Source organism: Berghia stephanieae, chromosome 1 (assembly GCF_034508935.2).
Source record: "Berghia stephanieae isolate SIO BIC M18660-M18661 chromosome 1, UCSD_Bste_1.3, whole genome shotgun sequence".
Lineage (NCBI taxonomy): Eukaryota > Metazoa > Mollusca > Gastropoda > Nudibranchia > Aeolidiidae > Berghia > Berghia stephanieae.
Genome location: NC_088360.1, coordinates 88,769,713 through 88,797,212, shown reverse-complemented (window position 1 = coordinate 88,797,212; position 27,500 = coordinate 88,769,713). Strand labels below are relative to the sequence as shown.

The 27,500-nt window shown below is 37.3% G+C and overlaps 2 protein-coding genes across 3 annotated transcripts in view; one reads left to right on the top strand and one right to left on the bottom strand.

Annotated features, from left to right (window-relative positions):
• Positions 1-27,500, top strand: part of LOC144960825 (uncharacterized) — a 367,389-nt gene that overhangs the window by 216,903 nt on the left and 122,986 nt on the right. The window contains exon 1 of one of the 2 annotated variants that reach the window (XM_078894207.1): positions 2,000-2,378. The exons of the other annotated variant lie outside the window; for it this stretch is intronic. Within the exon in view, the coding sequence (XP_078750333.1) occupies positions 2,353-2,378 (26 nt within the window). The 5' untranslated portion in view covers positions 2,000-2,352. Of the gene's footprint in view, positions 1-1,999; positions 2,379-27,500 lie in introns of those variants that run through there. 2 annotated transcript variants of the gene reach the window in all.
• The window catches only part of LOC144963495 (uncharacterized), a 23,332-nt gene continuing 14,331 nt past the window's right edge, over positions 18,500-27,500 (bottom strand). The window contains exons 3-4 of the mRNA XM_078897573.1: positions 19,700-19,870; positions 18,500-18,730 (exon numbers count right to left, since the gene is read on the bottom strand). Coding sequence (XP_078753699.1) covers positions 18,584-18,730; positions 19,700-19,870 — 318 coding nt within the window. The 3' untranslated portion in view covers positions 18,500-18,583. The remainder of the gene's footprint in view (positions 18,731-19,699; positions 19,871-27,500) is intronic.

The window sequence follows — 27,500 nt, the reverse complement described above, 5'->3', positions numbered from 1 at the left end:
CATAATACTAATATTCCAATGGCATTTGTATAACCTAAACAAGAGTAAAGACTTTCTTACTCCAGAAGGATGATGATATTTTCAGTTGCATTCGTTATTTCTTAACGAGTCATAAGTTACTGTGATTCCAACTGTTCGGTTTTTTCCCCTGACACATTCATTAAATTTTCAGCCTTCCTTCAACTGTCGATCGATTGAAATGACCCTCAACTTGTCAAAAGGTCTTTGATTTGAGACCCAACTTGAGACTCCAACGAATCTCATTCTTGAGGTTTTCAGACAACTGAAGGGTCATTTTACTCGATCGCTGTTTGATGTAATAGATTTCTAGCCAAAATGAAATAGTGTCGTATGTTTTATTATTTAGCTTTTAATGCTATGGATCGTTTGATTATTTAGCTTTGGTGCCAAACATTGTCTTTGGTTCTGTATACTTATCCTTATCTAGCTTTGGTTCGTTACGTTCAATATCTAGTTTAATTTTCACCGTTGTAAGTTGTCTTGAGTATCATATATCCCATGATGAACTGAACTACATACAATTGGAAGATTTTAAAATTTAATCTTAACATCGATAATCGGCATTTTTTCGGACATACCACGGCAGAATTGTATCAAAAAATACAATGGATTTTTATAGTTTTACCCGCTCTCTGTTTGGATGTTTTGAAAAGACAACAGATATAAACTTAAAGACGTATCTCCTACCCGACTTGAACTTATTTGCAGGTCTGATAACCCAAATTGTTGTCATGAATTATTACTCTCAAACCAGATATAAATGTTGTCCATTAGAAACAGTTCAAACAGGGCCATCATTGCTTTCGGTTATCATACCTGCATATATGTACACGTCGCTCCAACTGCATTTCTACTTTGTGTCAAGACAATTTTGTGAGTTGCGTGAGAGGATAAGGGAATTCCTAAGTTAGCTTACATTTATAGTGTTCATGTGTTTATAAATTAGATAAAACTGTGTTTATAGATCATTTAGAAGAAAATGGGCTTCTTCTCCTCCTCCTCCTCCTCCTCCTCCTCCTCCTCCTTCTTCTTCTTCTTCTTCTTCTTATTATTATTATTATTATTATTATTATTATCATCATCATCATCATCATCATCATCATCATCATCATCATCATCATCATCATCATCATCATCATCATCATCATCATCATCATCATCATCATCATCATCATCATCATCATCATCATCATTAATTATTATTATTATTATTATTATTATTTATTATTATTATTATTATTATTATTATTATTTATATTATTATTATTATTATTATCATTATTATTATTATTATTTTCATTATTATTATTATTGTTATTATTATTATTGTTATTATTATTATTATTATTATTATTATTATTATTATTATTATTATTATATTATTATTATTATTATTATTATCCTTATTATTATTAATATTATTTCTATTATATGCTGATACTGCCACTTTTACTATTTCTATTATTATTATTATGATATTATATTAACTACCTCACTAGTACTACAACCACGACAACTACTACTGTATGTGTGTATGTATGCCACTGTGTTCGAATGTGTATGTGTGTGTTTTATTATTTTGTGTGTGCCTATATGTAACCTCTGTGTTTGGTGTGTGTGTATGTTTCTTTTTTGTTGTTGTGTGTTTGTGTGTGTGTGTGTGTGTGTGTGTGTGTGTGTGCTTGTGTGAGCGCGTATGCCTACTGATGAAATTCATGTGAACAAAGAAATAACGCTAATATTGTGAGTTTGCCTGATTATGATCTCCATACATGAACCCTAATCGTGAATAGGCCAAATCCATATTAACTCGTGTAACAAGTCAGTATCAAATCTGAAAAAATCGATTTCTATTCAATCCCATTGACCTTTATCTTAATATTTTTGTTTTAAAAAAAAAAGATCGTTGGTTTATTTTTCTCTCTTTTTTATTTTGATTAGCTTTATTTCTTTTTCTTTTTTATCGATTTCTTTTAAGCCTTCCGTCGGGGGAACGATTAAGCCTTTTGTAAAATTCATGACACATTATTACACTACTACTGATAAAAAGCCTTTTGGACGAAGCAATGTGTACGCTACGAAATCTGAATTCTAGTCATCTTTATCTTTATCCTTTGGAGGCGAGAGACGAATGTCAACCATTGAAAATTCAGCAAAACAGGCAGCATCTTATAAGTTAAAATGTGAGTGGCGATTCCATTACGAACAAAAACTTTAGAAAACAACAATGGGCTACTCTGATTCAACTCGTGTGTTTGTTGGTCTTGGATTTAACAACAACGGTTCCTCGACTCATTCCTCTTTGTTTCCTTGGAACACAAAGAAGGCTTTATGAAGAACGATGCAGCATCGATGACGTAAGTTCCTTTTACTTTCTCTACAATTCTTTACTTTTCTACTGCAAATTGATTTCTTCTTGTGTCTTGCAATTCAGAACTTAAAAACCAAGGCTCAAGATGAACTTCTATCAAATCCGTCGGATAATCTCAACATCTTCTACTTTAGATTTTAGATTATAAAAGCTATCTTTATAATTCCTACAAGTCTGATGGCTTTTGGCCGAAATAGAAATTAGACTAATTTACTTTTAACCAGTTAACTACCGCACTCCCCGAAAGACAAGCATTTCAAAACTTTTACCAGAAAACGCGTCCTTCAAATATCAATCGATTTAAATGACCCTCATCTTGGCAAAAACTTTCAAACCTGGGACGTCGCGAGGTGCATTTCCAGAGTACGGCAGTTAATTGGTTACATATGTTTAACCAGACAAGATATTGCAACGCTTCAATTCTGAGGGAATATAACATTTTCTGGGGGATTTTTTTCTATTTCTGTATTTGCCAAATGTAATTTAAGAATTATTACCGGAAGCGTTGTAAGGTAAATATTAATAACACATGAAGCATTCTCAAACGGATATGGCTAATCTGGGAAAGAAAGAAAGAAGGTACATGAGAGTGTGTGTTTGAGAGAGAGAGAGAGAGAGAGAGAGAGAGAGAGAGAGAGAGAGAGAGAGAGAGAGAGCGTCTACCTCAATTTTCTAAGTTCATAAACCTTAGGGTTGAATTCAACTTCGTCTATAATTATTTTTTTTATTGTATATTACTTCAGCTTTAGTATTCATTATAAAAAAGCGTAAATAGGTGTCCTTGACTTTACTAGCGGGCCAAAGAAGTCTCTTCTCGTCTCTTTTGAGCTCCTCATATCTGGTGCTCCTTCATTTATCCATGTTTTAGAATAAGACAATTTGGTTTTGCCCTGGGCTCTACCAATGGCCTTTTGATTAGGATATAGTGAGATGGATTTTTTCATGTGCAAATCACGTCTAAAGAATTATTGTTATATAAATAGAATGAAGTTGACGTCACTCAGGATTTTGTTATTGTTTTTTGTTTTGTTTTTTTGCCATCCGCGTTTATGAGTAATTCTCATTAAACTGTATTCACCAGAATACAAACGGTTCATGGTTACACATAGTTTTGTGTGTTGGTCCGTTATAGATAGAATGCGCTTGGCCAAGGAGTTCACAACATTGCCATCCGGAAGTATAACGGACCAACACACAAACTCTGTGTAACCATGAACTTTTATAGTCTGGTTAATACAGTTTAGTGAGAACAACTCACAAACGCGGATGGCAAAAACAATAACAAAGGCCTGAGTGACGTCATCTGCATACTATCTATACTTCCAGATGGCAATGTTGTGAGCTTCTTAGTAACCGTGAACGTTTATAGTCTGATTAACAGAATTTAGTGAGAACTACTCATAAAATTGCGAAAAAACAATAACAAAGAGCTGAGACGCAAAATTCGCATATCTCTATTCAACTTATGCTCTATATCTAAACTGGTCATCCTCCTGTCGTTTTTTTTTTTTTTTTTTTTTTTTTTTTTTTTTGGGGGGGGGGGGGGGCTGTATCATTGTAACTGTAGGAAAGACTAAAAGCGTGATCAAGCGTGCTCAAATAGTGTTACAAAGAGTCCCCATCCAACAACAACATTTAACATACAGAACGTGACATATATATATATATATATATATATATATATATATATATATATATATATATATATATATATGTTATTAGTTTTATTATTCCATCGTTTCCTATTTACCGGTGAAGAATGGCATTTAAAAGTTTTACGAGCGCCATAGAACAAAGCCATAGTTAACTTATAGCCTGCCAGTGACCTAAAAATTACGTCGAAATACAAGTCTTTGGCCACAAAAGAATACAAATCGTGAGCTGTATTCAATAGTTTAACCAATGGTATCACTTGTTTCCTTGAGCTCTACTAACGACAACTCACTAGACGCTGCACACACCTAAAAAATGACGTCAAACGATACGTCTAAGATGGTTCTAGTGTCAGGCTATAAGTTAACGATGGCTGCGCGTAGAAGCTCTACAATAATAAGTACGAAACATGTTGACCAGAAAATTGATCACCAGTACCAATGTGGATGATCTATATTATCTTTCCATGTGCTCGAGGCCATTGGTCACGTTGCAATATGAGCTCAAAGTGACCCACATAGTGAAAACTGTACACAGCTTTTGAAATATCCAACTTCACGATTGGTCATTTTGTTCAACTTGCTTGACACATGGGTATATTTACAACTTTTATAGACAAAACAGCGTATTTATATTTTTTTAAAGAAATATCCAATCGTTCGGCAGCAACAAATCATGTGATTGATGACTTGGTTGGAGGAAAACCTCAATATAGATTACTCCCATTCAATCAGAGGATGAATGATTTTTTATTCTCGTAGAAATAATATTTGTTTCCTTTTTCTCCGATACTTCATTGCAGTCACAAATCATTACATACAAAATGCATTTTACCTGTATATTGATTAGTCTCCTTTTAACGCTTGAGATATGTTCACGTAGACGATCATGTGGTTGATTTTCTGAAAGTCTCTTTTCTTGGAAAGGCGATCGATTGTATCTAAGTTTTGTGGAATGGCCTCTAATATTTGAACTACAATGTGACCAAAAGCCTCAAAATGATATGAAAAATCATACCATTACTACTACTATTACTACTTCTATTACTACTACTATTACTACTACTATTACTACTACTATTACTACTACTATTACTACTACTATTACTACTACTATTACTACTACTATTACTACTACTATTACTACTACTATTACTACTACTATTACTACTACTATTACTACTTCTACTACTACTACTACTACTACTACTACTACTACTTACTACTACTACTACACTACTACTACTACTACTACTACTACTACTACTACTACTACTACTACTACATACTACTACTACTACTACTACTACTACTACTACTACTACTACTACTACTATACTACTACTACTACTACTACTACTACTACTACTACTACTACTACTACTACTATACTACTACTACTACTACTACTACTACTACTAATACTATACTACTACTATACTACATACTACTACTAACTACTACTACTACTACTACTACTACTAACTATATAATAATAATAATAATAATAATAATAATAATAATAATAATAATAATAATAATAATAATAATAATAATAATAATAATAATAACTTCATTGTTAAGAGTTAACCAACAAATTTTATATACAACTTTAGACTATAATGTGAATCTTGTTTTACGTATAAAAAAGTGTTAATGACACATTGTCATTTCTTTCCAGTTTGAATTTTAAAATCCATTTTTTTTAAAAATGTGTATGGCTTTGAAAACAAAATCAAGAAAATGCCCGGTGATTTGAAAATGAAGAATCCTTAATATATATTTTCTTTACATTTTCATACTATATTTTTATTATTTTTCTTTCATGTTTCTGAGCGTCTATGTTTTCCTATTTATACATAAATCCCCCAAATCTTTCCCACCCCCACAACAAGAAAAAAGGCAGTGATTTACGTATGAGACTGCCCGATCAATACCAGCCTTGTAGAACACGGCTTACAGACTTCTGGTCCCTTTATCCTAGTCCTGCTTTACCACTAACCACTGTCCCGACAATCCGTAATGGGATCTTGTGTCCCGGCTCTGTTACGTAACATTGGTCATCCCGCCGACGAGCTTCCTCTTCCGGAAGATGGTCAAGGCTTTTCGTGTGAGGAAAGCAGTGCAATTTATATCAAAACGTGTAGTTTCTCTTTCCCTATACTGCATTTCACGTAGAACCGACTTCCTGTTTCTCGTGGCGTGTTGTTTTGATCCCTATGTCGACGTAATGTGTTTTAATCTGATTATTGTTTATGACTCATTGCGTCAGGAATACATTCTTTCTACGAAGATAACAATACTGAAAAAATACACATGATGTTAAAAAATGTCGTCCAGAAAATTCTTTCTATAAATTATATCAATCGATTGATATTTTAATTGATCGATATTTGATGGACAAGTTCTTGCCAAAATGTTTTTGATGTTTGTTCTTGGTTTATTTTTATTTTTTTTTTTTTTTGTTTTGTTTTTTGTCTTTTTGTTTGTTTGTTTTTGCTTTGTTTTTGTTTTTCATATTACGTCAGATTACCGAAAGGCTTTAAAGGATAAATAGAAATCTATTTGTTTTTCGAATTTCTTTACTTTCACTCCCTTTGTTTAAACGTCGAAGCCAACTTTCGTAAAGCAAACAATGTCAGTGTTTCATGGTAAACGTAAAAATATTTTAAACAGATGATCTTTGAACAGAGAGCAACTTTTAAAAAATTAAAATTGCGTTTCGTCCAGCAAACCAACGTCAATATTTCAAGTTCAACATAATAATCTTTTTAAGTGGATGATCTCTTAAAGAATAGATGCTCAAGTTAGTTTTTTCCTTTATTTTCTATACCTATTAAACGCTCTACCAACTGAGTCACTTTGACCTATGAAAATCGCTTTCTATCAAGGCTTAGAATGCTTTTGATTTTATACATCTTCCTTAACTTTACAAATTATCATCTATAAATCGATCTGATAATACTGATAACACAAGTAAGATAAGCTTACAACTTAAAAGTGTAATTAAAAATTGTGGAAGTTCTAAAATACCGTATATTTAGACCAATCATCGTTTTTACTAACAGATGGACATTAAGAAGGGGGGGGGGGGGGGGGGGGGAAGGGACATTAAAAATGACTAAATTAGACCCAGTTCGCTAAAATTAGATTTTGGTGGGATGTTGTCATGTGACCATTTCGTCTGCATAAAGATTAACAATGGGAACTTCATCTTCAGTATTTTCTACTCAAAATAACGTATTTTGTGACCCATTGTATGGTTAAATCCATCCCAATTTAGTTTCAGTGGAAAGGAATGACTGATTTCGTGAAAGAGTATCATTTCGTCTTTATAACAAAAATATATCAGTGAAAAGTAAAAACTCTCCTCTCTCTTCAACAACCTTTGTTCTTAATTATGTCATGTGCTCAGAATCCAACCAGAGAGAGAAGTCTGCATGAGGAGAGTTTTTCCCTAAACTAGTTTACTTTGACTTTTTTAAATGCGTTTTTTTCAAAACTACAATTCTCGTCACTAAACATCTAACTCCTCCCTCAATGTTCAAGCAATCTTAGTCATAATTTCTCCAAATGAGTATTATACAAAAAAAATCAGGTCCTCTGAAAGCCGGACTTTTGGAGAAAAAATAATCGTATGAGTAATATACACTTATGTAACTTTTTTCAAGGGGAATAATCAAGTAATAACTGACTTTAATTTGTAAAGTTTCTAATTAAGACATCAAAAAAGCAGACTTCTAGAGCCTCTCTGTTTTCCTTTTGTCTACCTGTGGCCAAAATATTATCTTAATAAAAAAAACGCTTTAGGCCTTTAAAGGTTTATTGTTCATTTTCCAATATGGCGTCGTTTCCATAACAACGGGCAACTTTTTTCGAAACAAGTTGTATGCAATCGTCCTTCCCAAACATATACATTATGACTGTGCATAGAAGTTTTGGATATTTCATCAAATAAAAAAAATACTCTATAGTGACGCCCCCCCCCCCCCTTTCCTCTTAAAGGGAATATTATCCTTGGCTTCCTATTTTAATCCCTTATCTGGGGATTGAATTACATCCTTTTTTTCTACATTGAGGGTAGTTTTCATATTAGATATTTTAGATATCAATTATTATGCCTCTTTAGTATTGAGGAAAACCGATTTTATTAGTATAATAGCAAAAACATTTCTGAGTCATACAGATGATCCTTTGTGAAAATTAACGTATCAGTTAAAGATATAATCATCCGCTCAAGGATTCGGTTTTACTCTAAAAAGAATTTGGCGCGAAATGATATCATTAAAGTAACCCATCCGAGCCATTAGACCCATCGAGCCGGTGTTTATATCGGTATCTGTTGCATGAAACGAACAATAGCAATTGTTTGCTTTCCTTTGGATAGATCGCTGGTCTCTCGCAATGTATTTTCCACCAGATCTAACAGGTACAGCCGACCTAATCACCGCTGGGTGAGCCGGAGGATAAGAACAAAAATCTTCTTGGCTTCATCCAGGATTGATCTCGGTCCATTTGCGTGTGGCGCAACTGAGCTGTCGTGACCCCCCAATGATATCATTAACACAATGATAATTCTTTAGCTGTCGGTTCATTTTGTATCCAATCGTATAAATAAGGACAAACCTTGATGGGAAATAACATGGGTGAAGTCATTGAAGATGTATGATAAAATTATACTTGTACTATTGCGTTTGAAATTTCGAATTTGTACCCAACTCGCGCTTCCAGGGTCAGCATCGGTATGCAGTACTCGTTCAAATCTCCAAAATTATGAGTTCAAGAAGACTAAACTTCCGATTTAAATGTCCGTCCAATCTCACCTCTTAAACTGGGTCTTGCTAGTTTTAAAGACTTGATGTATATACGATAATTTACTATTTATTCAGTTATATATTTTTAATTCAAAGAGCCTCAGGTCTGAGAAAAATAATTGGACATTTGGGATTTATTTGGGTTTATATATTCCTATATTTACACTATAATGGATCTGGACAGAATGTAAACGGGTTTTTATCCGTAAGCGACAGTACAGAGTTATGGCTCTAAAGGAATTTTTGAGAGGAAAGTTAACTTTTGCACTAACAGCAAAGCCAAGCGTTGTGTCCTTGGGGAATACACCCTAACCATACTCTTGTAATTTATATTTATACAAATGCTATATAGTTGTAAACAATGACTAATTTTTTAATGAATTGATAGTCGCAAATGAAATGTGGTTTATGATATTAATGTTATCTTCTCTTTAAGTCAACGAACAAATGTATTATTGTAAACATTGCTGCACGTCGTTTAAGCCGTAAAATCGTGATACAAGTAAACATTTATTTTAATTTTCCGTAGTTTAAAAAAAATATATATATATATAAATATATATATATATAATATATATATATATATATATATATAATATATATATATATATATATATAATATAATTATATATATATATATATATATATATATATATATATATATATACATTACACTGGTCACGAATCTAATTTATAGCAAGAATGTCTGCCCCTGGGTTATAAGAAAAGTAGAAACTATACCAAACTTATTTGGCAATACTCCAAGTCGATCTTTTAAACTTGTAATTTGTAACCTGATTGATGAAGGATCAGCCTATTTCCAACCAGTAGTCCTCTTAACTACATTGCATTACGTCTAGACTTCTCTAATCACATTAGAGGGAAACACGTCGTGTATTCGGGGATATAAATTCTCTCCTGAGCATTGCAACTCTAATTCCCTAGTTGTTTGGACAACATTTATTATTATCAATTATTCGTATTTACTTATGCAGACTCAAACGTTTATACTTCTTTTTGGATGGTACATTGGGGAGGAGTCGAAGTCCCAGGTTTGCGAGATTTTGCCAAGATGAAGGCCATTTAAATCAATCGGTATTTGAAGGACAAGTTTTCTGGCCAATTTATTGCGCAGTTAACTGTTTAAGAGTCATAAGCATAACTTGATATTAATGTTTTATATTTTGTTTAGTTCTATTTCATGTAACTACTCGTGTTGTTATTCCTTCCTATGTTACATCCAAAAATCTCGAATATAACACTTGATTATTTATTGTGTACTTGCGTTATTACAATAGGAGACTCGTTTACAAGTCAAAACCCGAATTAATCTCACTGACTTTCATTACTAAAAGATACACCTTACCAGTGAACCGTCGACGCCACAATAGCAAAATAAGTTCGGTTGGAAAGATCAATCAATATACTGAAATGTTTTCAGCTAACTCTTGGGGTAAAAACGAAAATCAGAGACAGAAATTAAATCACTGTTTGTTCATTGGTCATCCTTTTATCGATCCCAATCGTTCAATTCATTCCTTTCATGAAACGAATATAGGAATCGGGGATGAATCAGCGATTATATTATTATAACGTTGTTATAGGAGTGTGATGCAATGATTCATCCATCAATCCAGGGCACCCCGTCCATTGCAGGCAGGGGCATCCAATCAACCCAGTCATGTGTTGACCTCTGGGAATCTAGGATGACGATAAAAAAAAACGGCCTGGAATGAAAATATAATTTCCGATGAAAGGAATCAGCATTCTCAAATTCAAATTCCCTCCCTCTTCCATATTGATTGTTTATTATTTATAACAAAATCATTAAAATCTACTGAGAAAGTTTGTTGCTCTCGATCAACAAAAAGTGTCTTATTTTTTGTGACCACCTGATATATCTGGACAAAGAGTTCAAATCTCAATTGTGTTATTGTCCCAGGCTTCTAGAAGCCTTGAATCCCTTTGCATCATTCATACATCAATTATAAGGTCCCTCTATAAAAACGGAAGTTCACAATACGAGATTTTAAGAGGTAAAAAGCCTCTTTTATTAATTAATATAAATGATGATGTAAAAATGTTTACTGTCGGAAGCTGTCACGGATAATAACCAATTTATTGACTCTGCAAATAAACTCAGCCAATAAAATAAAAAGGCTATAGTACGAAAACAAGAACGAATGAAAAGTAGAAAAGAACGGCACCATTCTGAGTATAATGTCTATAAAGTTATAAAATGACAAAACGCCTTATCTATTTTGCTAGAAAACTCGGTATCTTATTATCATATGACTTTGGATAACATAATATATCTAAAACCTGAGATTTCTACTATTTTTTGGGTTCATTTTGCTAGAAAACTTATTTCGTATAACAATATTTTATTATTTTATTTCTCGTGAGAAATGTAGCTTTAATATGATATTCTCAATTTTCAAGTTTCTTTTTTTTTTTTTTGTGTATGTTTATTTTATTTTATTCTTCTATTTTCAAAAATATAGCGTGTCTCTTCTGAGATTACTAAGGCTCTATTGCAATTTTCTCGACAGACAACTTTTCGCCGCCCCGCATCTGAACTCGAACATAGGACCAAAGATGAGGCCGAGTCTCATGCAACAAGACCACAATGCCACAGTTTTAATATGGCTAGCACTATTCAGTATCTGATACTGAATAGTGGTTTTGCACTATTCAGTATCTGATACTGAATAGTGGTTTTGCACTATTCAGTATCTGATACTGAATAGTGGTTTTGTACTATTCAGTATCTGATACTGAATAGTGGTTTTGCACTATTCAGTATCTGACACTGAATAGTGGTTTTGCACTATAATACGGTGTTTTTTTCCGAAACCCGACAAAGTTATGGGAAGAGGGCAGCTGTGGGAGCAGTGGCGTAGGGCCTTGAAGGCTATTAAGGCTAAGCCACAGGTCGTCATTGTCTTGAAAGTATGTAAGAATTTAACAATAAAAAGTAACACTTTTAATTTTCTGTTTCACAAACAATGAAATTCATTGTTGACCTGGTGTTAAAAAACCCTTACAGAGCCTCAAAACTTGGAACCAATCACACCGCTTTGAATTTACTACAGCTCGAGTTGTACTCGTGCCACTGACCAATCAGTACAGCGTGTGGCTTTAAAGGTTGAGAAAGCTTTCAGCCATATTCCCACGGTACAACCAGGCGATGCATTGCATGACTGTCAGACTGTGGGGATCGTAGAAAACGGTAAGGGCTGCCTGAAGCCGGTGATCGTAAAATACTAACGAAAGAGTGAAAATGGAAAGGCTTCGTATGGGAACAAAACAGACAATGGACGTTTCGGGTACAAACCCTTCGTCAGCACAACAATACACAAATAAACGTGGAAAACAAATAAAATATAATGAAAAATAACTTGTATCGTCTGTACTCAATGGTGGTTGCAGTATGAATGAAATGTTAGCGTGGCGTGGGTAGAGGATAGGGTGCCCCAGGGGGGTGATCTAATTGATAAGCAAAGGTCAGCGTCAGGGAACCGAACTTTCCAGACTATAATGGAAGGTAAAAGACATATTGGGCATCAAGAGGCATCTTGACGTTGGACTGAGTCATTGTGGCTGTCTTACTCGCAGCCACACACAATGACCTAATTGTTCCGTTAATGACAATCGTGTTGTACCTGTTACCCATCCCTCTTTGAGGCGTGTCAGGCATGTGATATTCATTCCTGGTGATATTGAATTCCCCATTGTCCCTTTTAACTTGAGTGTGTTGGCTATCAATACCAGTTCTTTGAATAGGGAAAATAAACTTTTGATTAAAAGTCTTGGTCCCCATCAACCAAACGATTTTGTACTCACTATTAAAGACGGGAAACAGAATCGGTCGTTTAATTTGATAAAGATTGGTATAGTCGTTTTCCTTGGCTATCGGTGAGAATAGAAAATAAGAGTTTATTTTCTTTTAATTGTATTTTGTTTGGCGATAACAGCAATACAGAATTGTCTTGGACAAGAAGTGGATTTACCTGTTTGAAAAAATTTAACACAGAGAGCATTGAACCATCAGAACTTACATTTAAATATCACCACTAGATTGAAAACCGTTGGTACTCTTCACATAGGTGCACAGATTGACAGTGGCTATCGCTTATCCTTAGCCAGGCATGATGAACAAGTTACAAAGAACATACAATTTGTATTACAAATTTTGGTAAAATAATTGAGTGCATCATATTCTCTCTCTCTCTCTCTCTCTCTCTCTCTCTCTCTCTCTCTCTCATATATATATATATATATATATATATATATATATATATATATATATGTGTGTGTGTGTGTGTGTGTGTGTGTGTGTGTGTGTGTGTGTGCGACAACCAATCTCAAATCCAGCCCCATGCTCCTAAATGACCAGGCTACGCCGCTGTGTGGGAGTGAATCTCGGACTCAGAGAAGTGTACAACAGTGGGGAGTGAACCTGGGACTGGGTTTCAGCGGGTTTCGTAATAAAAAGCCGGACGACACCTGGCAATATCCGACAAAGTTATGGGACGTAGGCAGCAGCGTGTGTGTGTGTGTGTGTGTAGAGGCTGAGGGGGGGGGAGGAGGGTGAACCTGAGATTCAGGGAAGTGTACACCAGTGGGGAGTGAACCTGGGACTCTGGGTTTTATAAAAAAGCAATCACAAATTGGGGGGGGGGGGGAATTACTTTTGTACGAAACCCGACAATATGCGGCAAAGAAGTGGAAAGTAGGCAACGCGTGGGGAGTGAACCTGGGACTCAGTGAAGTGTACACCAGTGGGGAGTGAACCTGAGACTATGGTTTTCGGCGAGCTTCAGCTAGTTTCATATAAAATCAATTACTTTTTTACAAAACCCGACGACACCTTGCAATATCCAAGAAAGTTATGGGTAGTAGGCAACAGTGGGGAGTGAACCTGAGATTCGGGAAAGTGTACACCAGTGGGGAGTGAACCTGGGACTGGGTTTCGGCGGATTTTGTTATTTTAAAAAAGCAATTACTTTTTGTTTACGAAATGCGCCAAATGCCAACAAATTGGGGCAAAGTTATGGAAAGTAGGCAAATAATGGGGACTGAACCTGAAACTCAGGGAAGTGTACACCAGTAGGGAGTGAACCTGAGACTCTGGGTTTAGGCGAATTTCAGCGAGTTTCATATATAAGCAATTACTTTTTTTACGAAACCCGACGAAACCTGGCAATATCCGACAAAGTTATTGAAGTAGGCAACAGTGGGGGGTGAACCTGAGATTCAGGGAAGTGTACACTTGTGGGGAGTGAACCTGGGACTCTGGATATTGTAAAAAGACAATATCAAGGGGGAGGGGGAATTACTGTTTTACGAAACCCGCCAAAACCCGACAAAGTTATGGGAAGCAGGCAGCAGTGGGGAGTGAATCTGGGATTTGGACACAGATGAGGATTGAACCTGGGACTGCGAGAGGCTGATACCAGTGGACAGTGAGCTCAGAATGTACTTTTATTTCGAAACCTACCGAAATTATCAAAAGTTATGGGAAGTGGGCACCATTGGGCAATGAACCGGGACTCAGGGAAGTGCACACTGGTTGAGAGTGAACCTGGGACTGTGAGAAGAGGATATCAGTGGAAATGAACCTGGGACTATGGGACTACAATAATAATAATAATAATAATAATAATAATAATAATAATAATAATAATAATAATAATAATAATAATAATAATAATAATAATAATAATAATAATAATAATAATAGTATAATATAAACATTAAAATATATTACAAGCAAATAAAATGATTAAAACAAAAATATTGGGGAAAAATAAAAGTTAACCCTGCCGGGATTTGAACTCTCGAACCTTAAGTTCAGAGTCAAACAGCTTATCCACCAAGCCATGGTGTCACTGAACTTTTAGTGACATTTAATCATGTCTATTTAGACATTAAAAAATGTATTTGAATGCCACTCTTATTTTGATATTTTGAACTATGTTAATTGCACAATAGCAGAAATTTAAAAATAACGATCAAAATATTTCTACAACTTTGAATCGGGCTGTCAGTTACTGCACGTGTTCAATCTGGTAGTAGGTCAGCAGTTTATTTACATTCAACTGAGATTGTCGCACTTTTCACTCTCTCTATAATAAAAGAGTTCCTTATGGATACTGAATAGTGGCAAAGCACTATTCAGTATCTGATACTGAATAACCACTTCCTTTTAATATATTGATACTATAGAACAGTAAAGTTGCTGCCCCAAACGTAAACAAAGGTCGAGAAGCACATGGCAAACCACATGTTCCTGTCTTGACAGCTCACGTTCCAATGTAAACAATAGAAAGAAAATAACCTTTAAAATTTGGCTGTTAGGTGGCAAAAGAAACACATATTCATAAATACTCGATCATGTATCAAATAATGTCTAGATATGGATATTTTATGGAACAAAAGGTAAAATTTATCAAAAATTACAGTCTATCTATTTTTAGACCAGAGCAAATTATTGCGCTGGTGTGAACAAAACGAGAATTATTCGGAGCCTGATTTTCAGAATAATTTAGTCTTATATTATTATTTCTGCAACTGTTAGATTTTATGTAAACATATTTTCAATACTGAAAGTGTAATGCCTACAACTCAAACTACAAAATTGGGAGACCTATATTGTGCGTAAATTATTCCGGTCCCTAACGGAAATCACTAGCAACTTGTTATTGTTTACGTTTGGGGCAGCAACTTTACTGTTCTATTAGGCTTCCTAAGTCGTGACGTAATCCTGCGCAGCAACGCATGGCAACAAACCGGCTGGCTCTAAACAGTCGAGAAAAATGGCTGACACGAACTCTATTTCCATCACCGCCCTTATGAAATACTTCTCCAATGAGCATAAAAGTGTCTCGCGAGGTGAAAATCATCATCAGTCAGGTCCTGTTTTGACTTTCACTTACTCAGATGGCTTGATGTTCGGCAAAGTTCAAGCCAGCATGAAGAATAAAGAGTATTCTGTGAAGGTAAGTCATTTCGTCTTCTCATTCTCACTCTCAAAATCTCACATCTCCGTAAAACTACTGTTGGACAATAATCAGTTTACTTTGAGTTTAGGCAGATTTAGTATATCCAATGGAAAGATTTAACTGTTTACGTTCGATTTTAGTTAGGGAGAGAGTGAGGGAGTCATTGAATTATTGTGTTTTTATCTTATGGACCACGGACTTTGAGTCTTTGAGGTCTTAGTCTTGCTTCGCTAATTTTCGTTGCTATTGACTATAGTCTACTACGTACTATTTAGTATCGTGTTGTAACCTTTATTATAATACTCATATGAGCATCACAATCACCAATCACGCTAGACATTTTATCATACTTCATGTGGGGCAGCGTGGATCAGCGGTACGGTTTTTGCTTCGTACCCGAAAGGTACCGAGTTCGTTCACCCGCCGCTGCGCTGTGTGGCCTTGAGCAAGTCACCTCGCCCTAGCTCAATTTGCGGCGCTGCACCGTGGTTATTCCAGTCTTCCCTGGGAATAGACCCTAGAGATAAATTTCCTCTATGGGATGAATAAAGGATTTATTTAGACCAGTGTTAGTCACGGTAAACTAAACTTCCTATTGGGTTAAGGTGTAATGTAAATGTTGCTGCTTGAAACTCGAAGAAATCAATAACATTGTGAAATTGAATGTGAACTTCAATTTAATATACGAAAACAGATAAAATGGACGTTTCGGGTTTCCCCTTATCAACAAAGCAAGATGAATGAAAGAATCACTTAATTTGTTTTTTTAATTGAGTTTTTATACAGCGTAATATCCACTAAATGTGGTCAAAGTGCTTTACAAGGGGTCCCTGGCCAACAGCAACATTTAACATGTAAGACGGGACATGATGCCTGTTGGGCGATATTACAATTTTTTCGGACAGAGACAACGCCAGGTACTCATTTGACACCTGAGTACGGTGAGAGATTGTGAGTAAAGAGCCTTCTCCAAGGACTCAACTATGTGCCGAGCGAGGCCCAAACCCAGGACCTTCTGATCTGAAAGCGAGTGTCATACCACAAGACCACAACAGACGTTTTATTAGTTTGTTTGTTTTTTGCCTATTGAGCATGGTCGCAGCTCTAAATTTGAATCTTTTATTCTTTTACTTCCACAGATCTATCTTGATGATGCCTTGGGTTGATTCAGTCCAAAACTAATTTGTGTGGTTTTATTTAACAATGTTAATGACATTGAACATACATTGATACAACAATGCCATAATTTGTCATGTTTATCATGTAAAATCATGTATGGACCTACAAAACCATTATTTTGAATGGTGATTTGATGATGATGAACAAAATATGTGTGTTGTACAAAATAAATGGCAAAGCTAACAAAATGCAATCTCCTTAAAAAGAGGAGACTGGGGATTGACAAGTGCTGCAACAAATTGAAAAATAATATCAGATGTTTCTCTTAACATGGTTGGAATATATGAGAGGATGTTAACATTTTTCAGTTTTTCATTAGCCCTCTCAACATGAATTCTACATGAAGCAATTTCTTTTGTTAATAAAATCTCATTTTCAGTAAATTTATTATGTAAAAAGGGAGGGATATTTACAGTTACTCCTTGAGGTAAAATATCTTGAATCAGGATGGGGTTTTACCTTTATTACCTTTATCTGCTAAAATTAATTCTCCAGGGCTTAAAATTAAAAGTTTTAGTAATCCACAATTTTGTACAATGACCTTATCCGAGACAGACCCTGGATCATGTTTAGAAATAAAATTTATCACACCATTTGGACTTAGACCAACAAGAGCTTTAACAGAATTCATGGACCTATAAGAAGAATAAGTTAACCGTTGTTTATCCATTTCTTTAGGAATAGCAATTTGGTCATCTGTACAATCAATGATCATTCTGCAATTTGGAAATCTTAAAAATGATGATGGAGCTGATAGTTTATTTTTATGTCTAGAAGGGCATGTAACCTTCATAACATTTTCAAAGAGAAGCGTATGGCTTATGTAAAACATGAATAAAGTTTGTATAATATTTGTTATAGTACTTTCACTAACGCTAAACAATTGTGAAATATGAAGGTTAGCGTAGTTCTGTCTAAGTTTCATAAGTGTAATAATGAAAATTTGGTCTTTTAATGCAACTGTCTCTTCCTGAACTTCCCATCTACTATAATAAATAATGTTACCTCTAAAGCACTCAACATATTGAACAATAATATTAAATATTTTAAAAGAATGTACACCTGTCTCCATTCGAAGAACTTTTTCTGTAAGGCTTGAAACAGTGTAAGTGCGTTGAATCTAACTTAGTTGGGTTTTTTAAAGCTAGCTATTTCCTTATTTTTGTCTGTAATTTTTTGTTCTTGAATTAAATTTGTTGTTCTATTTAAAATATCCTCACTTGTTCTACAATCTGTTTTTTTTTTAAAGATGGAATCCTGTGATGATGGTGACGAGAGTTGAGATGATGATGAGGGAGAAGATAATGAGGATGATGATGAGGAGGAAAATAATGATGATGAGGAATCTGGTTTTTTTAAAGGTGGGACTTTGTGATGATGATGAAGAGAGTTGAGCTGATGATGATGATGATGATGGTGATGATGATGATGATGATGGTGGTTGTGGTGGTGGTGGTGGTGGTGGTGGTAGTGGTGGTGGTGGTGGTGGTGGACTTCTTGATGTTGGTGCCAATTGAGATGGGGTGGGAATTCCTTGTGTCACTTTTCTTTTCTTTCTTTCTGGCTCTGATGGAAACAATTTATTTTTATTTCTGTCAAACAATTCAGGGAGGTTGGCTTTGTCACCATCTCTGAAGTGACAAGAACACACTCTTGATGATGATGTTGGATCTTTTGTCCTTTCACCTGAAATGAAAAGATTAAAAAAAAACAATAATTCTGTTGGGCATATTGGGTATATTATTTAATTTGATAAGTACTTTGTTTTAGACTATCTTGTTTGACACCAGCTCAATGCATGATAAATCAAAGGTGTGCAAGAGACTAGGTTACTGGTGGGTCTCTCGCCTGTCTTTTATGAAATCGCACATTCAGCAAAATGTCGCACTTCCTCATTACTTCTTTTGATGATTTTGACTAGGTATATATAAAAATAAGAATTCTTAAATTTACAGTTAAAGTTGATCTTGGGGTTGAGTGTGGCAAGACTTGCGTTTTCTCTTTATTTCAGTCAGTACTGTACTGGACAGTGCGGTGATGGAAACTTTGGAGTGTCAACAATCGGGCACAGGTAAAGGAGAGAGGTCCCTGCCGCCATCTTGCTTTGTTCACACAGAGTTGCCACCTCGGCTGTCGGGGAGGGGAGGCATGGCAGAGAATCAGAGAAACTTTCCAAAAAAAAGAGGAAAGTATGTGTGTTTGTGTGTGTGTGTGTGATGAGGAGAGAGAGGAGAGAGAGAGAGAGGAGAGAGAGAGAGAGAGAGAGAGAGAGAGAGAGAGATCTGCGTGAGGGGAGGGGGGGGGGAGAGGTTGCGTTATTTTATTTATTTATTTTCATTTTGCCATAAAGGTATCGAGTTTAAAGTAAGATTTTAACAAATATTTTATTCTCTTTCTTCTTGTTCTCCTTTTAAAAAAATTATCACTTATCAGTAGAACTTAACTCTCATTCAGTTTATCAGCCTTAACATCAAAACGATTGAGATATCATTTTTGCTTCAACTTCAATAAAAACCTAGTTTGGAATGTATTTTTATTTATAATTTCGTGCAATTGTACACTTTAATCATAAAATATAGGTCTATGTAAGCTAGAACTTGACCTAGATCTGGACTACGAACTCTATCAAATGTTCGACGAGGCGTGCGTGCTTACCTGACTAAAGTGGTCCACTTTTTCTTCAATTTTTTGTCTGCCTGTCCATTTGGAAATCTGTAAAACTTGCAGGAGTGACTCTCTGACTGGTGTAGACAATCTGGTACAAAATACTGGACCATATTTAAGATAAAAATTGTTTTTTTGAGCGATTTTCCAATTATTCCTTGCCTGGACCAAGCACGGATTTTTTTTGTTTAGAGCCAGCCGATTCGTTGCTAGGCGGACTTGACGTCAGACTGTGGAATCCTATTATAGAAGGAACGAAATTGACGTCACTCAGCTTTGTTATTTGTTTTTAGACATCCATTTTAATGATTAGTTCTCACTAAATTATATCATCCAGATTATAAATATTCAAGGTTACGCATATGTATTGTGTATTGGGACGTGATGTCCGGCTGGCGGATGTTGTGAGTATTTTAGCTAAGCGCATAGTCTCAATATGAATTAAACGTTTTTTCCGTCCAAAATAGAGAAATGACGTATTGTCACTGTATACGTCAGTATTCTAGATCTCTTGTTTTGCACTGCCTGAGACAAATTGCCAATGATTTGTTTGACATCTAAATGGAGGACTCGTGTCGTGTGCCTGCTGATCACACATCGGCACCCACACTGGGTCAACACCGATTCTGATTATCAGTCAACGGGGATTGATAACACTCAGAACTGTTCTGTTCTCACCTATAATGATTTGTCTCAATTACAAGCTGAGTTTAGAGGGGGGTCCTGCTAGCTCATTTGTTGGAGAATCGAAACGCATACTATGCAAATGGTCCTTATAAGGCCCCCAGAGCCGGTCTATTCCGATTGCGATAGCGTTCAAAGAACAATGGCAATTGCTTGCTACCCTTGTGATAGGGTGATTGTCTAGATCTAACAAACCCCAGTTACTCAATTACTTCTAGGTGGGCGGACAGGGTTGTCAAGAAATAAAATCTCGACTGAATCAGAGATCGATTCCGGTCACTTTGTGTGTGGAGCAGATGGGGTGTGTCTTTTTTACGAAACCCGCCGAAACCCTGCGAAACCCGCCGAAACCCGACGAATCCCGACAAAGTTATGGGAAGTAGGTGGCTGTGGGGAGTGAACCTAGAACTCAGGGAAGTGTACACCATTGGGGAGTGAACCTGGGACTGGGTTTCGGCGGGTTTCGTAAAAAAGAACCAGTGCTTTTTTACGAAACCCGCCGAAACCCGGCGAAACCCGACAATATCCAGCAAAGTTATGGGAAGTAGACAACTGTGGGGAGTGAACCCGATACTCAGGGAAGTGTACACCAGTCGGGAGTGAACCTGAGACTAAGGTTATCGGCCGGTTTCGGCGGGTTTCGTAAAAAAGAATTAGTGCTTTATTACGAAACCGCCGAAACCCGACAATATCCGGCAAAGTTATGGGAGTTTGGCAACAGTGGGGGGTGATCCTGGGAGTCAGGGAATTGCATACCAGTGGGGAGTTAACCTGGGACTGTGTAAAAAGGATATCAGTGGGAAATAAACCTGGGACTAAAGGGAGATGGATACCATTGAAAGTTGAAGCCGGATATGGGAGTTGAGTACCAGAGGAGAATGAACCTGACACTATAGAAGGTGGGCGCCAGTGGGGAGTGAACCTGGGACTCGGGGAATTTCACACCAGTGGGGAGTTAACCTGGGACTCTGTAAAAAGGATATCAGTGGGAAATAAACCTGGGACTAAAGGGAGATGGATACTATCGAAAGTTGAAGCCGGATATGAGAGTTTGGTACCAGAGGAGAATGAACCTGACACTATAGGAGGTGGGCGCCAGTGAGGAGTGAACCTGGGACTATGTAAACAGGATATCAGTGGGAAATACACCTGGGACTAAAGGGAGGGGGATACCATTGGGAGTTGAAGCCGGATTTGGGAGTTGGGTACCAGAGGAGAGAAAAACCTGACACTATAGGAGGTGGGCGCCAGTGGGGAGTGAACCTGGGACTATGTAAAAAGGATATCGGAAATAAACCTGGGACTAAAGGGAGATGAATACCATTGAAATTGAAGCCGGATATGAGAGTTTGGTACCAGAGGAGAATGAACCTGACACTATAGGAGGTGGGCGCCAGTGGGGAGTGAACCTGGGACTATGTAAACAGGATATCAGTGGGAAATAAACCTGGGACTAAAGGGAGATGGATACCATTGAAAGTTGAAGCCGGATATGAGAGTTTGGTACCAGAGGAGAATGAACCTGACACTATAGGAGGTGGGCGCCAGTGAGGAGTGAACCTGGGACTATGTAAACACGATATCAGTGGGAAATAAACCTGGGACTAAAGGGAGGTGGATACCATAATCATTGGGAGTTGAAGCCGGATTTGAGAGTTGGGTACCAGAGGAGAGAGAAACCTGACACTATAGGAGGTGGCCGCCAGTGGGGAGTGAACCTGGGACTATGTAAACAGGATATCAGTGGAAAATAAACCTGGGACTAAAGGGAGATGAATACCATTGAAAGTTGAAGCCGGATATGAGAGTTTGGTACCAGAGGAGAATGAACCTGACACTATAGGAGGTGGGCGCCAGTGGGGAGTGAACCTGGGACTATGTAAACAGGATATCATTGGGAAATAAACCTGGGACTAAAGGGAGATGGATACCATTGAAAGTTGAAGCCGGATATGAGAGTTTGGTACCAGAGGAGAATGAACCTGACACTATAGGATGTGGGCGCCAGTGAGGAGTGAACCTGGGACTTTTTACATTGTCCCAGGTTCACTCCCCACTGGCGCCCACTCAGGTTCATTCTTCTCTGGTACCAAACTCTCATATCCGGCTTCAACTCCCAATGGTATCCATTTCCCTTTAGTCCCAGGTTTATTTCCTACTGATATCCTGTTTACAGAGTCCTAGGTTCACTCCCCACTGGCGCCCACCTCCTATAGTGTCAGGTTTCTCTCTCCTCTGGTACCCAACTCCCAAATCCGGCTTCAACTCCCAATGGTATCCACCTCCCTTTAGTCCCAGGTTTATTTCCCACTGATATCCTGTTTACATAGTCCCAGGTTCACTCCCCACTGGCGCCCACCTCCTCTAGTGTCAGGTTCATTCTCCTCTGGTACCAAACTCTCATATCCGGCTTCAACTTTCAATGGTATCCATCTCCCTTTAGTCCCAGGTTTATTTCCCACTGATATCCTGTTTACAGAGTCCCAGGTTCACTCCCAAATGGCGCCCACCTCCTATAGTGTCAGGTTCATTCTCCAGTGGTACCAAACTCTCATATCCGGCTTCAACTTTCAACGGTATCCATCTCCCTTTCGTCCCAGGTTTATTTCCTACTGCTATCCTTTTTACATTGTCCCAGGTTCACTCCCCACTGGCGCCCACCTCCTAAAGTGTCAGGTTCATTCTCCTCTGGTACTCAACTCCCATATCCGGCTTCAACTTTCAATGGTATTCATCTCCCTTTAGTCCCAGGTTTATTTCCCACTGATATCCTTTTTACATAGTCCCAGGTTCACTCCCCACTGGCGCCCACCTCCTATAGTGTCAGGTTTCTCTCTCCTCTGGTACCCAACTCCCAAATCCGGCTTCAACTCCCAATGGTATCCACCTCCCTTTAGTCCCAGGTTTATTTCCCACTAATATCGTGTTTACATAGTCCCAGGTTCACTCCTCACTGGCGCCCACCTCCTATAGTGTCAGGTTCATTCTCCTCTGGTACCAAACTCTCATATCCGGCTTCAACTTTCAATGGTATCCATCTCCCTTTAGTCCCAGGTTTATTTCCCAATGATATCCTGTTTACATAGTCCCAGGTTCACTCCTCACTGGCGCCCACCTCCTATAGTGTCAGGTTCATTCTCCTCTGGTACCAAACTCTCATATCCGGCTTCAACTTTCAATGGTATCCATCTCCCTTTAGTCCCAGGTTTATTTCCCACTGATATCCTGTTTACAGAGTCCCAGGTTAACTCCCCACTGGTGTGAAATTCCCCGAGTTCCAGGTTCACTCCCCACTGGCGCCCACCTTCTATAGTGTCAGGTTCATTCTCCTCTGGTACTCAACTCCCATATCCGGCTTCAACTTTCAATGGTATCCATCTCCCTTTAGTCCCAGGTTTATTTCCCACTGATATCCTTTTTACACAGTCCCAGGTTAACTCCCCACTGGTGTGCAATTCCCTGACTCCCAGGATCACCCCCCACTGTTGCCAAACTCCCATAACTTTGCCGGATATTGTCGGGTTTCGGCGGGTTTCGGCGGGTTTCGTAATAAAGCACTAATTCTTTTTTACGAAACCCGCCGAAACCGGCCGATAACCTTAGTCTCAGGTTCACTCCCGACTGGTGTACACTTCCCTGAGTATCGGGTTCACTCCCCACAGTTGTCTACTTCCCATAACTTTGCTGGATATTGTCGGGTTTCGCCGGGTTTCGGCGGGTTTCGGCGGGTTTCGTAAAAAAGCACTGGTTCTTTTTTACGAAACCCGCCGAAACCCACTCCCAGGTTCACTACCCAATGGTGTACACTTCCCTGAGTCCTAGGTTCACTCCCCACAGCCACCTACTTCCCATAACTTTGTCGGGATTCGTCGGGTTTCGGCGGGTTTCGGCGGGTTTCGGCGGGTTTCGTAAAAAAGACACACCGGAGCAGATGCTCTATCAACTGAGGTATCGATATGTCAATATGGAAATGGACATGAATACGAATTTGGGCAGATTCCCGTCTGGAGATAGATAAATAGATAGATAGATAGATAGATACATAGATAGATAGATAGATAGAGAGAGAGAGAGAGAGAGAGAGAGAGAGAGAGAGAGAGAGAGAGAGAGAGAGAGAGAGAGAGGGAGACAGAAGAGTAGAGAGGAAATGAGATGAGGAGGGGAGAGCACTCCTCTTGTCTTTGTTTGTGATCCACCCAGTTAGTTTTCCTTCGATGTTTCATCAACAAAAATAAATGAAATACTCCGAAACGATTAGGTTTATTTTTCCTCTTCAATAGCAAGCAGATTGGGTTATTGACAAACGTGCTTTCCCATCACCATAACGCTTTTCCTCCTGTTCTGAGATCCTCATTGCTCCTCAATAAAACTAATACTACTACACAATCGTTAATAATAAAGCCAATCTCCGCCTTGTTATTCATGATTCACGATTCACCTTCTCTGATTTCCTTGAAATGTCCTACTCCGCGTATCGAATTCCCAATCGCTTTGTCTGGCTAAATATACATATAAATTAAAGGAACTAGAATAGACGTATTTTTTTGTAACTAAGGATTGGGGAAAGTTGAGAGAAAGGGGGGGGGGGGGGGGCAAGGTGGCCGAGTAGATAAGGCATTGTGCTTGCGCTATAGATTCAACGTTTGAAAAGTCTGAAAAAAATGTCATCCATGAATCCATGAAAGGAAACAAAGTAACAATGGCACTCACTAACATTGCAAAAGGGTTTTTGGGGTTTGATAATAAATAATGTTTTAGCATATTATACTCCTGTCACGTAAATTTACATGTGAGTGCCTTTAAAAAAAATAAAGTGTTACGCTATCTTAAAGATACAGAAGTAAATGCAAGTACGCGCAAAACTCGACAGCGTCAAAATAGACTTAACTCAGCGTCCTTAATAGTTAAAAAAAAGCTTAGCGGAGGTTGTTTCGGTTTATATTAGGAAGAATTGAGTGACAACAAAAAACGTCAACCGGAGGACCAGCCTGCATCATAAAAGCGAAAAATGCTGGAGGTTACAGCTTGGCATTAAGGACAGGAATCATCTAAACGGGAGATAGTACGAGTACTAGTGAACGGTTATCTTACAAAACAAATAGCGTTTAAAAGATTATTCAAACCTGTGCTAGGATTGAAGATAGATTTTTTCTTTTTGGTTTTGCGAGACAGTGAACTCTTCTTACCCATCTTTTTCAGTAATTTCCAAAAATGGCAGGTTTACCCAGCAGAAAAATTGATTCTTTAAACTCAAAAAAGCTCTATAAAACAACATTATGTTGTTATTAATCAAACAAAGATCATTCTTCAAAGTTTGTGATGTACAAAATAAATCCGAATAAGAAAAAATATTGTGTCGTAACAACTGTGACGATTTTGATGCAGGTGGTAAGGAGAGGGATATCGAGCAATTATTGCTCGCTAAATCCTTCAGGAGCAAACATGATTTCAATATTTTGCTTGCTCAAACCCTTAGAGCATAATATTGTGCAATGCTCTGGACGACACGTTCATTACTTGTCCTAATCAACAGCTAAAATACCGCTGCATAACCTGGAAAATGTTATTGTTTTAGAATGGAATAACATTCATCAGTGGTAGTCCTTAAGCAAACGTTTAGTCCATACCATGCATCGTCGATGCCAAACTGTCATAGCAAGAGGTGATCACATACGATATTTGTCTTTTCACTTTTCAAAGTGACAACCTCGTTGAATACATGTTATCCAAGGCCTTCGTCCAATACTATAAACTGTATATACGCATGCATACTATATTATAGATTATTGATCTCAATTTAGATTCTAGAAAAATGGTTTACATTACCATCATGTTAAGATTTAAATTCCAAAGTCGGGACATGTTGGAGATTTTTTTAAATCACCAATTCGTCTTAATAAAAGTATTCATCGGGCCCGTATAATAAACCCGATAGGCTAGGGGGAGATGAAAAGAGAAGACAGTTGTTTTGCAAAGGAAATCGGAAGGGGACGTAGACAAAATAGAGGAAATTGTGGAAGACGAATAAGTAAATGCAGGATAAAAGGAATAAAGAAGAACTGAATGTGAATGTAAAATGGGAAAAGAAAGGGCTGTTTTCGGTCGTGAGTGAAGGACTTTGCCTCAATGGTTTTTGCCGAGCGTCTCTTATTGAAGTACTCCATCCTATTCGCTGTCACGCCCTGCACTGGCTAGCAAACTTCGTTTTCCTATAAACCAATCAGCTTTGCTCTTTGCGGCCAACCGGAGCTAGTTCTTTATTATGGCATGGTGAGGAGGAAGACGTTTTATTTTTATTTGTTTTTTGTTGTTTGTTTGTTTTTATTTTGTCTCATTTTTATTTTTATTCTTAAGAGTTAGATTTTTATTCGCATTTTAGTTTAGTTTAGTCAATAAACAAAAATTGGGTGCAAGGATCACGTAAAATATCTACTAGATAATTGGACATCTGGAAAGGTTGCATATGAACATATTTCGATTCATTCGATTTAGATATTCATTAGATTCAGTGCATCTTTAATTACGTTCACGAATGAATAATGATAAAACTGATTTAATTAGTTCCAAATTACGGAATGGGGGGGGGGGTGTCTCCTTTTTAAAGAAAAACTCCAGTGACAGCGTTCTCAGAGCATTCAGTTCGTTGTCTGTTGTGATATGGTGACCTACAGGTCCTGAGTTGAATTCCGCTATGGACAGCACAAAGTTGAGTCCTTGGTATTGGTTCTTTGGTCTCATTTTCTCACCATACTCGAGAGTAAAGCTAGTATTTCGCCAATAACAGCGTTGTCTCTGTCCAAAAGAAAAATGAAACATGGCCCAACAGTCGTTTTGTCTCCACGTTAAGCGTTGCTGTGGTCTTTGGACCCCTTTGCATTGTTCAAGTCATTGGCTTTCTGATTCATATTAAATATAGCCGTCTTCTTTTTAACATCACCGTCGCCTTTTTAATTTATTTGTCAAATTAAAAAAAAACTATTGATTGCTGGTATAAGATATTAATATAGAAAAGAATTACCAAACAAAAAAAGTTGATATAAAAATAGTGACAAGATAGATAAATCAAAGAAAATAAAGATAACCGACCAATTCCGCTCTAAACATCAGC